The sequence below is a fragment of the Corvus hawaiiensis genome, chromosome 3 (genome assembly GCF_020740725.1).
Source record: "Corvus hawaiiensis isolate bCorHaw1 chromosome 3, bCorHaw1.pri.cur, whole genome shotgun sequence".
Taxonomy (NCBI): Eukaryota; Metazoa; Chordata; class Aves; order Passeriformes; family Corvidae; genus Corvus; species Corvus hawaiiensis.
This window is the reverse complement of record NC_063215.1, coordinates 81,384,723-81,399,925: the sequence shown is the minus strand read 5'-3', so window position 1 is coordinate 81,399,925 and position 15,203 is coordinate 81,384,723. Positions and strand designations below refer to the sequence as shown.

General features: G+C 41.2%; 1 protein-coding gene across 5 annotated transcripts in view; it reads left to right on the top strand.

The window, feature by feature from the left end:
• The first annotated feature begins 152 nt into the window (after positions 1-152).
• BIRC6 (baculoviral IAP repeat containing 6) overlaps positions 153-15,203 on the top strand; it is a 176,726-nt gene continuing 161,675 nt past the window's right edge. For all 5 annotated transcript variants that reach the window (XM_048299366.1, XM_048299368.1, XM_048299369.1 and 2 more), the window contains exon 1: positions 153-508. In XM_048299366.1, the coding sequence (XP_048155323.1) occupies positions 274-508 (235 nt within the window). In that variant the 5' untranslated portion in view covers positions 153-273. The remainder of the gene's footprint in view (positions 509-15,203) is intronic.

Sequence of the window (15,203 nt, the reverse complement as noted above, 5' to 3'; positions counted from 1 at the left end):
GCAGTGCGCACGCGCGCGCAGCGGGGAGTAGCGCAGCCCCGCCCCCGCCCCGCCCCTCGCGGAGCCGCTGCTCGGCCCCGCCCCCCCCCGGGCCGCCGCTGCTCGGTTCCGCATCCGGCGCGGTTGTGTCACTTCCCGCTCACGCGGGCGGTCTCCCTTTCCCCCTCTCCCCGGACCCGGATGGTGACTGGCGGCGGCGGCTCCAGGGACTGTCAGTGAGCGGCTCTCCCCGGGCCTCTTGTCCTGAGGGCGGCGGCGGCGGCGGCCGCGAAGATGGCTGCGGCGGCCTCCTGCTCCTCGGCGGCGGCGGCGGCGGGGCCCGGTCCCGGTCCGGGCTCCTGCGAGTGGCTGCTGCTGCGGGACGGCTGCCTGCGCTGCGACGCCGACGGGCTCTGCAGCCTGTGCTACCACCCGGCGCTCAACGCCATCCTGGCCGTGACCGCGCGCGGCGCCATCAAAGTCATCGACGGCACCTCGGGGGCCACGCTGCAGGCGTCGGCGCTCGGCGGTGAGCGGGGAGCGGGGCCGCCGCGGAACAGGTGTCGTGGAGGGCCAGGGGAGCCTCGGGAAGGAGCGCCCGCGCTCGGCTCGGGCCCTTGGTGCCGGGAGGTCCCCCGGCTCTTTGTCACCCCTTTTTGTTTTTGTGGCCTGAACGGCCTCCCCTGCCCGGGGAGGTGGTGGAGTCGCCGTCCCTGGAGATGCTTATGGAGAGACTGGACGTGGCACTGAGTGCCATGGTCTAGTTGACGTGGTGGTGTTTGGTCGTAGGCTGGACTCAGTGAATCTCAGAGGTCTTTTCCAACCTAACTGAGGCTGTGATTCTGTGTTCCTACTCTTTGTGGCAGAGATACTCATGTAGACAGCGCCGAGGCGTTTTATTTCTGTAAAACATATTGGCATCGTTATTAAAAGATTAAATGGGGATGGAAGGCTGCGATGTAGAGGGTTGTATTTTTTAGTTTGGGTTTTGCAGGTGGTGTTGTGGATCACGTAACGTTGAACCTTCCAAAGGTTTAGAAGCAGCATGTTAGGCAGGACAGGCATAGCTCTAGTTCTTATTGATATGTGATACTGTATTAATTTATTTATTGAGCCTTACTCTGTTTTTTTAAGAAGGTTTACTGCTTAAAAGTGTCATTTGTTCTATGGCTTAAAACTATTTAAGATCAGAATCCTTCATGAAGTTACTTGGTGATATGTTTTTGTATGTATTTGGATAGTTCCTCAGGCTGTTGACTGTCTTGGCTGTCTCTGGCGGTAGTAACCATATCCCTGCTATTATGTTCAGGAGGCATGATTGTGTACTGGCTTTGTGGAGGGTTAGACTGTAGCATCTCCATAACTATGAAGCAACTTCATTTGTTGATCATTAGTGTTTTTGCACTGTTAGTAAACTGGCTGCTCTGTAGAAAAAGATCCATATGCCATTAACAGTTTTTGTTCCTTGTTCATTAATGGCTTTTAAATTGTGGCACTTGTCAGAGTATTGGTGGTGGGTAGGGTTGTCCCCTTGTGAGTCCCGCCCTTGGAATAGAAAGACAGGCTTCTTACCAGTTGTGTACGTCCATGTTCAGGTTCTCCTTGCAGTTTTGTCTTGCTAATAAGATGTTGCTTTGCTGAGTGGTGGTGGTGAAAGGTTGTTTGCTGCCTGGACATGGTACAGTAATGCCAAGAACTGCATGGGAATGCCATAGCTTAGGCAGTATGTACACTTTCACCTTGAAAACCAGTAACTGTATTGCAATGTCAAACTGAAGAGTATGGGACAAAAATTGCTGATTTCCTTTCATAACTCAAAGTTGGTACATTGTATGTAAAGGTTAAGCATTTGGGGCAATTGAAAAAAAAAAGCAAAAGGTTTGTGGAATTATTAAGAAGGTGTCAGCTGCTTTTGTTGTCAATTGCTTGCATGGAGAATTAGGGTCTCGTGTGATGTTTCCTGCATTGTTCAGGATTCAGATCACTCTGCTTCTGTTATTCCCTTCTACCATGTTGTCTCCTAAAGTGCTTTTTTTATTAATAACTTTCTTTTCTTTAAGCTATTGCAGGAATTTTATAATTGCTTTTAAGTTGCAGATGAAGAGGGCATAAATAGAGAACTTAATTTGTAATTGGCTGTCGGTGTAGGAGATGTTTAATTCTCAGATACAGAAAAGGAAGTGAACTGTAAATCAAAGTGATTCTACACTTTGCTGTGATAGAATCCTTGGAGAAGAATTTGACTCAGTATTCAAAATGCTAATGGCAATTCTCCCCTAAATAGTAACTATTTGAAAATAACATATTGCTTTGCTTCTGCTACGTACATTCAGTCATGTATACTTCCTTTAGTGTCAGTCTTCTCTGTGACAGCATGGCTGTAAAAGATGGGTTCTACTCCTCCTCACATAAAACAACAGAATTGCTTGCAATCTACCCAAATTTTATCTGTGCAGTAGAGCTGATGATTATATTACTGGGAAAAAAAAAATGGTAACCTTAGTTTAGTTTGAAGAAACTTCAGATGAATTTTCTTACAGATTTAAACTGGCATGCCTGTCAGAAATCTGGTTCATCTTGGTGGTTGGTGTCTGTTGCGGCTATTAGCAATGCTGTTCACTCTTGTTCTCTTTCTCTTCCTCCCGTCTTTGGGAGGAGAAGGAGAAGGGAATTTAGCTGCTCTCTGATGTCTGCCTGCACTGTACAGCATGAGCTCTTTTAATGTAAGATAGTAGTAGTTGGACACTCAGACCTGTAGACCAGCTCTGCCCCTGCTCCCTCCCCTGCCATAAATGACAGGTCAAAGGATATTGTTGCTTCAGGGACTTCTGGTGCTATAACTAAAAATAGAGTCTCTAGGAATTAAAACTGCTTCTCCTGGGAGACTGCTTGTCCTCCTTGGTAATTGAGGCTGCAGGTCTTCTGCCTTGCCAAAAGATTTATGTTGGACAGAAATGCTGTTGCTTGTTACCCAAAAAAAAACAAAGTGTAGCTGGCCTCTTTCTAGAAAGCAGAGCCAGGAAAAGAATCTCCTATCAAGGCGGGATAGGGGAGAAAAAGAAACACCACCAAGCCTCTGTGTGTTTTGTATTTGCAGTCACAGTTCACTGCGGAAATATATATTAAGCTTTGAGCTCATTCTCTGTGAAAAGATTGAACCTGTGGAATGCTGAATGTGGTAGAGCAGTGGAGGCTGCCTTCGTTAGAACAGAAATGCAGATTGCTCTTCGGTGTGTAAAAGAGCAAGGCAGAAGATTCACAGCCAAAAGACAGTTCAGTTATAGATCGGGTCCAGACACTAGGATGTGGTCTGTGTGCTTCAGTTCCTCATGTGAACATCATTGATCTAATGTATGTGGTGATCCAGGGATTGTTCTTCTGAGCCCAGTCTGTAGGAATTCAGTGTGGATTATGGTTATTATTATACCATGTCGAATATTCAGCAGCTCTGTCTCTTGAAAGTGTGTAATCATCTTTAATCTGTTTCCAGTATGAGCCCTGTAGGCCTATTCAAAAGGACCAGGTGATCATTTGCAACAGCCCAGAGTGCTGTAGTGCATAAAAGTAGGGGGAAAATCAGGTGACACTAACATTAAGCTCTGTCTTACCCGGTCACAAGGTTGTCCTTTCTATTCTGTCAAGACTGTTGCATGCACACTGTGCATTTCAGAGAACCAGGCTGGGAGTGCAAGGAGAATTCATGTAATTTCTGGATGTTCTGCATTTCTGTTTATTTGCTAGTAGTGGTTAGTCAGGACTACTTTTGAATCTGTCATGCAAGTCTATCAAGTACTTTATTTTCCCTCTTAGATATTTAAATATTTCTGTGGTTTCAGTTTCAAGTTGAACACTGGTAGCCAAAAAGCATAAATGAGCAATCTCCAAATACAGCACTAAAGATGAGTCTTTTCCTGGGCCTCAAAAGAAGCAAACCAAAACAGCCAGCCAAAAAAACCCCTGAAGAATCTAAACAAACTTCCAGAATAGTCTTGAGTGGCTCTTTTAGTGTTCATAGAGGTGTTTGATTTATCAGTTCCTTCTATTTACAAATAAGAAAACTGCCTGAACTGGGAGAGTGCTGTGATTCCCAGAGAAGCTTGGGCAGGATTAGAATAAGAATCTAAAATGTACTGTCAGATGGGCAGTGACCATCTTGAATGTTCCAGCAGGTATTTCTAGATTAGTTTGGTGTAGCAGTAACTTCAGAGCCTCTTTCGCCAAAATGCAGTGTTTTGTAGCTAAGGCCTTCTAAATTACTGTAGAGGCCCTAACAGGAATCAAAATACAGACTTCTGAATCTGTAGGGGAAGGATCTGTTCTTGGTACATATATACCAGTTCCTGCAGGGGAAACAGAGATTCTGCGTTATCATCACAGGCCCTCAAGGGCTCTTCCTCTGTCAGAAGAATTTAGAAGTAAATAGATCCCAGCCCAGGAGGCTCACCTGTGCCAGCAAGTTCAACACCACTGCATTCCTGTCAGAGTTCCCTTTTGGGAAGTCATGTTTTTCTTTAGCTGTCTAACTTCAAATTATAGTGGCTCGGAAATCTCTCAAGGGGTATCCAGCTCTGTTTCTTTCTGATTCTTTTCCATGTGATGCAAAAGGCAAAACAAGAGGGAAAGATTCTTTTTTGCAACTTGGAAGTCATAGAGGGAATTTACGCTTCTTGTAATAATCTTTAAGGAGAAACTGTTGGGATACTATCGTCCAGTTCTACACTTATTTGAAGACGCCATCGACAGTTTCAGCTGTTTGAAGCTCAGTTGTAGTACTGCTTAAGTTCTCCTTCGTTCCTCAAAATTGGGGCGAGTTTCTTCCATCTTTTTGTTTCTTACATTCTTCTGTTCCATTATGAAACAAAGGTAATAATGAAGCCCCTTGCTTTTAATACAGAATTTCTCATCACGTAGAGAATATTGTCAAATCTAGTGATCTGCTGCAGCCTACCTTGGATTTGAGCATACTTGGGTGACTGCTAATCTGGGTGAAATACTTTTTAAAGAGATAATTTCATTGATTTATATGATCTTAAGATCATTCATGAGGTGCCTTAAGCATTTGAGAAAACAGAATAAGAGAACTCTTAGATTTGAGTTCAGTGTTTTATACTAGCAAAGACTCTAGGCTGCTGTGAGCTCCATTTGTCTGCTACCTCAATCAGAGTATGTCAGATATCCCTTCTTACTTACCAAGCGTCTTGCCAGACTGTCAAGATGCTGTTAATTGGTATTTCCAAGCTCTGTTGAAGCACATCCGGATTATCTTCTGCAGAAGCTACAATAGAGTAAAATTAGAGATCTTTTCTTTTCACGTGGCTTTAAAGGGATGTTTGCATGTGTATGTTTCATGCAGGGATTCAGAAGTTGTAACAGGCAGCAATGCAGGCAATATGTTATGTTGCCATGCATGATCACGAAACATTTTTTCATTTTATTGACAGATCATTCATATCTGGACCGATGGATTCATGGCTGTCATTGCAACAGCAGTGCAATATTAAAGGCTGCAGAATGCTTTAATGTCAGATAATCAGAAATTTCCTACACCTCTGCATATGAACCTTGAAAAAGGTCTTCTGCAGGAAGATAAATCCTGAAATGCTTTGTAGTGACCTGGAGAGGAAACACTGTGCTGGGATTTGTATCAGCGATTTGAACTTTGACTTCCTGCCCTAATTGTCTCACAGGTAGTTAAGGCATTTCTCATTGATATGGAGGTTTCTCAGGGAAAAAACTGACTTTCACCTCAGTGCTGATTATTATGCAGTTTTGGTCAAGACAGCTTTTAATATGTCTATGTGATAAACCCTTCAGCTCAGATCCCAGTTATGTTGTTTATCGTGTTGTGTAAGATGTAGAAGAAACTTGGCAGAAATGTATTCTGACAGGTAACTGATAGTTCAAGTCCAAAACATTATGGAAAAAAAGCAGGTGACTCTCTGTTGGACTTAAAGTAATGAAAGCATGGAGAAGGCTTTTACTGATTGCCCAGCCTTAGTAATCTTTAAAAGCTTGATCTTTTTACTATTCTGAACATCCTGGTGATCAGTGGTTTGGATCTAGCATACTGTCTTGTCCTAAAGTTGGTCCTTTCTGGCAGCCCACCATAATGTTAGCTGGCCCAGTAGAACCACTTTCTGAGACTTCAGTTACACTGTTTATAATTATGTTTTTCATGGTTGTTGTTGCACTGGTATCCATAACTTAAGTGAAATAGAACATCTAAAGTTTTATAAGACATAATATAAGAAAAATCTGTCCTAGATGAAGATTCACTTTAATTCTTTTTTAATAATGATTAGTTCTGATTGTTTTGGTATGGTGTTGATCTGTTATTTCAGTTTTTCTTTCCAAGTTACTTTCAAATCAGGAAACAAAGCTGTCTGTCCATCCTTTTATAAGCATTCTTTAATTTTCCCTGAACAGTGTGGCATATTTCAAAAGTGTTTCTTAGGCTATCTTGAAGATGGAGGTGAGGCTTGCAATCATGTGGACTTATGGACAACCTTTGAGTGTATCAGACTGTCCCAGGTCATGTTGCGAGATAGCTTGTTGCATGTTTGTTCCAGTGGGATCAGTAACTTCTCACCATTTTTTAAAAATTTGTAAATAGAAAATTTACACATGGATCAGTTCACTTTCCTGATGGCTCTTAAGTGATGCCACAGTATTGCTTTCTGCTGTTAGAAAGCTGTCCTTTAAATAGTTAATGCTCTCTTAATTGCACCGACTGCTTGCAGTCACCAGATGAGTGCTTGTCACCAAGTAGAGGTTTCAAGAAAGAGCAGCTATTGCTCTGAGTTCTTTCATTTTTGAAGTACACATGAATACTAAGACTTGCAAGTCCTTTGCTGCCTTGTCTTTGGGAAGAGTATCAAGGTTTGGTAAGGACCCAGTGTACGCTGCTAGTGAAAAAGTAGACAGGAAGTCTGCAGAACATTTATTTTGAAGATTCCTGTGCATGTTGGGGAAAGAGCACTCCACAGATGAGGATGATAGACAATAAACATTGTGCATAACAAGTTTAAAAGTGTAAAATTATGGAAATAATAACTTACCTGTCACATCAATATAAACAGTATTGTGTTTAAAATTTTCTTGAGGTATTTGCTAGGGCCATTCAGTGAGTATTGATAACTTTTTAGTGTGTGATTTAAAAGGGACTTTGCTTAAGGTGTCTTGAAAATTGGTAGCATTAGTGAAAACATCTAATCACAAGTGCTGGTTAATGAAGGCTTGCATAGCATACGGTCTGTCAGCAGTTCTTCAGTCCCCTGTACAGTTTGGGACGGGAAAGCTGTTTGATCCACTGCACTTCCCTGATCTGACTGAGCATGAAGCAATCAGGATCTCATCATTGCATTTGGCAGCTGAAGAACAGTTTGGTAAACTCTGTTTATTGGGCAACAGGCTAAAAGGATTTGTGAAAAACTCCGTATTTAAAGGAAGAGCTGGGAGGGTGAAGGGTGGGACTGAGAACTATGATGGAGTGCCTGAATGACAATGGGGAAAGGGTTAGGGAACTAGGAAGCTGGGAAGATGGCAATGAAGACTGGAAATGAGTGTTTAATTGGACAACAAGAAGGCACTGTGGCTAGTGTGGAGAAATGCTGTGGTAGACTTAGCTGACCTCTCTTCTGCAGGATCCTAGATTTATGTTGTGATGTAAATGATATGTACGCTGCTTGATAAACTTTTTTTAATAGTGGATTTTTCCTGTTCAGTTTCCTATAGTGTTTGTGAGTCAGAAGTCATAAGACCAGCATTTTCCAGTAAATAATCTCAGGTTCCCTACCCGTGCCATAATGAGAAAGGAAAAGTCCTTATTCTGAATCTGTGGAGGAACCTGCTTCCCAGTACCTACAGAAGGCATCTGGCAAGGCCAGGCTTGAGGTAGCTTTTCTGAATGTCCCTCTTTAGTGACAGAACTCAGGTTTAACTTAAGTGATCACCATGTTGAAATACTCTTATGATGCAAATAAGTGTTTAAAATACACAAGGCCTTTTAATTTTGCCAGCTTCTCTGAAGAATTTGAAAAGACATCCTAAAGAATAGTTTCACTTTTAAATATAAATTAAACGTGCATGAATCTCGTCTGTTCTACTTCAGCTTCCCTGTGTAGAAGTAATTAGTAGGAGATTGTGAGAATGCATTTAATAAACTTGAAATACTCATAAGAATTTAGTGGAGTGTAAGCCTGGGGTACTGGGGTCTGAACTAACTCATAATGCCAGGATGAGATTTTGGAGTTGTGCTAGGAATATGAAATACCATCTTAATGCTCAGTAGTTGCTGTATAAGCAAATGCTAGAGAAGTTGTCAAGAACTCAGCTAATAATATGTCCTTTTCAATGTCTCTGTGTGTGCTGTATTTCTGTCTCAAAAAGCATGTAACAGAACTCGAAACTTAAGGTGTGGACTGTTTTATGTAAGTGAAACAGTATTGAGTCTGAAAAAGATGATGGGGATGATTTGGAATCGGAGGTAAGAGAGTGAGGGCATGTGAATAATGAAAATTGGGAGTTGGTTATTCAAGTACAGGAGTGGAGGGCATCCAAGAAGTAACTGTTCGAAATAGTAAAATATGGAGTTCCTGGCTGCAGGGCATTGTGGATGCTATATGTTTGTGGAATTGCAACACTGTTGGACAAAGTGATAGAAGAAAAACCTATCAAAGCTCGCTATAATAACTGAAATCCCTTTTGGCACAGAAGGTCCTAAGCACAGATTGACTGGGGCTGGGAGTGTTACAGGAAAGAACCATTGTGTAGATTACCTTTCTTAAATTCTTCACTAACACTTGGTTTAGACCACTGTCTTGGACAAAATGTGCTGCTATGAGCATTGTTCTCTGATCCACTGTGGCTGCTTCTCTGTTCAGTACTTTTTTTTAAAGTAATGTCCAAAAGAGAAAGATACGTAGTAACTCAGCAGTCTAGAATACCTTTTGAACTACTGCTGCAGTAATGGAAGACTGCTTTTAGATTTTTTCCTAAACCTTTTTTTCTGCAGGCTAAACAAGCCCAGTCATCTTAGTCTTTCCCCACATGTTGTGTGTTCCAGCCCTCTAACTTCTTGGTACCCCCCTTCATGGGACTCTCACATTATGTCCTGATATCTCAGGTGGAGGAGCAAAGATGGAAGTGGTGTTCTGGATGTGGGCTTATTGCTGATTAGAGGAGACTGATCTTTTCCTGTGGTTCCCTCTATGGTAACTGTTGCTGAGAGGATGCATTGCTGCCTCATGTTCTGCCTGTGCATCAGGATCCCCAAGTTCTTTCTGTTGGGTTGCCACCCAGACAATTGGTCCCCAGCTTCTCTTGATGTATGGGGTTATATTCCATTCTGGGTGTAACACTTTGCATTTGTCTTCATTGAACAGCAGGAGATCAGTGTCGAGCCATTCCTCTGTCTTTTTGAGATCCTTGTAAAAGGCAGCCCTGCCGTTTAATGCATCAGTTGCCCTCAGTCATCTTCTGTTGGTGTCATCCACAATCTCAATAAAGGTGCAGCCTGTCCCACCATCCAAGCCATTGATGAAGGTAGTGAACCATATATCAAGCTTTGTTGAATGCCATTCATAACTGGCTGCCAGCTAGGTGTTGTATCCTTAACGACTAACTTTGCACGTGACAATGTTTTTCGCTTGTCTTATAACCCACCCATCTGCTTTTGAGAACTTGCTGCTTCTCCCAGCATGATGTCTTGGAATCTCCTTACAATATTGGGGCTTGGAAGGGGGAGAAGCTAAACCGTTTCCTGCCAGACGGTCTCGGGAGTTCAAAAAGTGCCATATGTGGAGATGTTTTCTCCTGTTGCAGAGACTGCAAGATACATAATGGGTGAACTCAGATGCCACTTTAGGGACCAAAAGAGGAACTGGTAGTAAAATTTCATCTGGCAAAGTTTCTTTGTTGTGAAATGCTGTGATGGGACTAGCACTTGAAGAACGGGAACTTCCTGTTACTGAGCTGTGAAGTGTTCCTTGCCTGCGTCTGATTCTGGGTGGAAGCTGTGGAATCTGTCTGTCTGCACTTTTTGAAAGACAACTTTCCTGAATTTTTTTCATCATCTTTCAATTTAAGAAAAATTTTGAGGAAGAATGTGCCCTCTGTGAGGTGTTTGCAGAAGAATTGTAGAGACTTACATTTTCACAGTTTACCGGGGCTTGCAGGAAGGATTCTAGAATGCCTTGTGAAATGTCTCCTAATTTGTTCTTGGGCTAACGGCGTAAAGCTCTGTGAGCAGCTGTGTTCTGTACATACAAGGTGACAGTGATGTCAGATACATGGAGATCTGAAACCACACAAAGAGCTCAGGCACAAAGAGCTCACCAGTGTCTGCCTGCTGATTCACTCTCATTTTGAATCTGTAGAGTGGAAGAAGACTCTGTGCCTGCAAAGTGAGTGAGATACGAACTGTCTTGATCTCAGTGGGGTTTTGTTTATGTTCTGAAACCTTTTAAGTGTTAGTGTTAGTTTCTGTTAGTAGTTGCTTGAGCAGACACATCTAGTTAATATTCATGTGGCAGTCTCCAGTGCTTTGGCCCAGATAACACATCTTCCTATTAATAAGGATTATTAAAACCAGCTATCATATAATGAAACTGATACTGAAGCAACTCTGTCCTGCTTGTTGCCAAAGGAAAAGATGAACTTTAGATCACGTGTCTTGTTTTTTATTAACTAAATCCAGTTTTGGCAAATAAGTGAGTTTGAAGGCACTTGTATTTGTCTCCTTCAATATTCTTGCTGTTTGGAGAACATTTTTAGTTTTCTTTCCTGCTTTAGCTCTAGTGTGTTTTTTCTTTATTCAGTCATTTTGGACAGCTCTTCCAGGTGATGTGGCAGATGAAGTTGTGTGTGTATATAGTGAAATCTAAAAGAGAAAATGTTGCTTGTGTATACCTGGTTTAAGCTATTTATGTAACTTGTCTAAAATAGGCACTTGAACTTGTGTTCATCTTACAGTTTCCTTTCTATCCTTTCCTCAAGTTTGAGTGTGTTTTTGTTTTGTGGAAAGGAGGGGCTCATGGAGTGCTTTTGTGATGGCTGCAGACTGCTTTGGTGAGGTGATATTTAGTGGAAATAAGGGGCTGGGCCTGGACCTGGAAGATAAAACTACACTGTGGAAGTACCCACGGGGGATGTACATGGGGAGGAGAAGAGGAGGAACAAGGGAGAATCTCTAACTGATAAATTCAGTAATTAGGAGCAGTCATGGCCTGATTTGGCCATGCCTTGGACAGCTTCTTGTTACGGTGTTCCCAAGTGCTCATAACCACCGTGTCTTTGTTTCATTTGGGAGCCACTGATGTGAAATAATTTGGAGACAACTTTATTTTTAGACCAGACTTGCAATGATTTACTCTTTATCCTCTTTTGTGTGACCCTATTACAGTTTGTTCATAGTTGTGATTTTCTGTAGTATTAGTTCAAAATAGACTCCTGCAAATACAGCAAGTTAAGACAGCAAGGTGAACTTTGACAGAGTTTTCTTTTTTTTTTATTTGTACTGCAGAACTTCCTCAAACTGCAAGTGTTCTGATACGCTTGCCTTGGCAGATGTGTTGCTTAGCTAGCTTATAATTAAGTGTTATACTTGCTAACTTTCAGTTGGTTTTGTGATCACATGAAGTGGTAGCAATAGGAAAGGCACCTGCCTTGTAGCAAATGAGGACAACTGATATCTAAAGTTTTTTTAATCCGAGGTACATGTGAAAAATGTATGAGAAGTAGCTGAGTGAGGTTCTAGCAGGAAGTGTTTTTGTCTCAAATGGAAAGGATAGTTTTGCTGTTCACTAACACGGCCTTTTCTTGAGTTTTGGATTCTCTTTAAGTAGCTTGATGCTCAAATCTTATGGTACAAAATAAATGGAATAGATGGAGCTTTTGATCTCCTGAAACTTCATTCATTTGTTTTTCCCATGCTTGCAGTATTTTGAAAGGAGTACTGAGATACTGTTTAGATATTTTAGTTTAAATTGAAAATACGGAAACCAGTATTGGTGCACATAATGTATCGGCTCTGCTGGGCTAATGGGATTTCTGTTTCTCCAAAAATGTTACTTTAATTCTTAATTTAAAGACCTAGTGGCATCCATAGATCAAAGTTATGAATGTTCCTTTAGATGTTTGATTGGACTTGGATCTTTGCATTATGGAATTAGTGCTATGATGCATGTGTTTACCACTCTCACTTTATAGCTGCAGGTAAGTGTTAGTTTACTGTAATTTAGAACCTATTGGAGGGGCTTTCTTGCTCTGTATTGGGAGCTTCTTGTCAAGAAAATTACTGACTTTGATATGTTTTAGTACCATTCCTGGCTAGCAATTTTCTAGGTGAATTAACTTTTTTTCAATACCACAAAAGATAAAGGTGTTACTGCCCGCATTAATCTACATCTCTTCATGATGGTGGCCAAGCATTTTCAGGTGACAGCCACTTCTCTTAAGCTCTATAGTTTTGAGGCTGAATCTATCTTTAGCAGAGAGATGGAGACAAACTTTTTTGTTGTTCTGCTCCTTGAAACGCAAGGCTAATTCTCTAATTGGTTTGGTTCATCTTAATGCCCACAGGCAAGGGGGCACGACGGATGCTGCTTAGACTGGTATGAATTCCCCAAACAAGTTTGTTTTCTGTAATAGTCTCATAGGTCAGATTTTGATCACAGGAAATTGCTGGTCGCTGTTCTCTTATTGTTTGAAACAAAGAAGGTGGAGGTGATGAAATGTTCCTTTTCTTAGGTTCTTAATTTCTGCAGTCTGATGTTTGTTTGGTTTTAAGTTTTTATGTTGCTAGTTCTAATGTTGTAATAGATGACATACCATAATGTATTATGCTACTGGATTTGCCCTTCTAGCTTGCTAGCAGCCTGCCAGGTTTCCTCGTAGGAACTGACAAAAGGTTTAATGACTTCTTCGTGAGTTGCTTTGTTTTTAATCCTAAGAAGATAGGCTGGAGATACTGGGAGAAGCTGTGATTCACTTGTGCCAAGACTGAAAAGCAAAATCATTAGAAACTTTGAATGACTGTTTCTTTTCCTACCACCCAAAATAAATTACAGCCGAAGAAATTGGGGCTAAAATGAGAGTAACAGTTGGGTTTTGATGATCTGCCTTAAGTAATTTAGTGATTTTACATGAAACTTTTGAGCTGTGGTTTGTGAAGATGGAGATCACTATTTATTGCTATTAAACTTAGTCAAGCTGGACAGGCAGGACATAATGGTAGAGTGGCACCAGTATGTTTTTCAAAGGGTATTGGCAGAGTCCTTTGGCAGGTTGTAAAATGTTGATCCTGAGTTAGAAAGGACGCTTCTAACAATGCTTTGAGGATGTTTTAACTTTTCTAGGCATAACTTCTAGGTTACTACCCCTGTAGTGGTGACTTTTAAATTTTTTGGTTTCCTGGTTCTCAATCTATTATTATAATCATATGGTCAGCCATACGTAGACTGTGTTGTAGTATGTGACTAGTATTAGAATCATCTTGAAATGTGTTTCATGTACTTGTAAAATTAAACTCCTGTTAGCAAAAAAGCTTCTCAGCAACTCAGAGGCTATTCAGTGTAAACTAGTCAGTTACAGAATGTGTTTCTCTGGGTTTTGGAACAATACTAAATATTGATCAAATCATTTCCTTGAAACTCCATCGACTTAGGCTAAGGGAGCTTGTTTTGTTTTTATGTGCCTCAAATAAAATAAAACCAGCAACTGTAAATAACTTTCTAGAGAGAATTTGGCCGTTCTTTCTGTCAATGTAACCAACCATTAGCCAGCACAGGGAAAATCACAGCTGGTAGGCAATATATTTCTTGTTCTGTAGTTACAACTTCTTCTTTTGTTTTGTAATGGAGTAGAAATACTATGTTATCTGCCTTGTTAGTAATATTCATTGGCTTCTGAAGATTTGGACCATTTACTCAAAGGATATTAGCAGTTTGCTGCGTTAGACATGAGATTTCATTAACATCACTACAGAAATGATAAAATAAGAATGGTCTAGCCTGGAAAGCCACAATGACTGGGGCTCCTACACACTGCTGAACTCCTAGTCACAGGGCATGAGCATACTCCTGTGCTTGACAGGAAATAAGGAAAGTGCAAAAGAAAGTGTTCATGGTGTTGGCACTGCCAGAAAGGGTGAGCTGCTTTTCCCATTTTTTCTGGGAGGGAGAAGGAGAGAAGTGATAGGATAAAGAAAGTGTCCTGTAGTGATCCATCCCTTGGATCACACTGGACAGTCTTGCACCCATCATCATGCTGAGGTTTCTAGTCTAGTGCATCAGATACCATTCAGTTTATTTGCATAATAGTTTCCAGTACATTGTTGAAACTTATAAAGATATTAAAACACGTATTTGAATTTTTGTCAAAACTGTTACTTTCCTGTAGAATGATTTACTTCCTTGCCTGCAGCTGTGTTGGCTGTAGAAAGTCTTGTGTGAAGAACTCCAGTGTATTGGCAAAAACACAGTTTGAAATTAGTTGATTTGCCATTCAGAGAAACCTTTTTTGGTGAGCAGGGACCAAAGACTTCATAACTATCAAGTGATTCCGGACTCTTGAAGTGTTTCTGACTGCTATATCAGTGATTACAGTTGCAGTATACTTAATGCAGGCAAGGGCATACGTCCTTTGTTTTGCGAGTATATGAGTCATTGTTTCCAAAATCTTGGTGGGAAGGGCAGCTGACAACTGTTCTTGACCTGCATTTTCAAAGAGAGGATACCACAAATGTAATGTGGTCAGATTCATGTGCCCTATATTTCCAGGAGTTTTAATTTCCGTTTAACTCTATCAAAGTGTGAAGATGACAGAATTATGTAGGTGTCCTTACCTGGATGTTTTACTGTATGCTCGCTACCAAAATGGTGATTTTTTAATTATTTATAATAAAAACAGTATCCAGTGCCTGAGGAAAGAGGAGAACATGGACAGGACATGACTAATGCAAAATTTAACGAAACTCCTGTTCCTGTGCAACAGGAAGACATCTATGTTGACGATCCAGCATTTTTAGCTGCTATTGGAGAATGTGTCCCTATATTTATAGCACACACAGTCCACTTCTGGAGTGGCAGCTTACACTGTCTGTGATTGAAAGCAGTTTACCTTCTATGCAGGTAGCATTTTACATGAACTACATTTAGTTCTGCAGTCAAGCCAGCTTTAGATGTGTAATAGTGTTGAGTAACATTAAACATTTTGGGGGATAATAT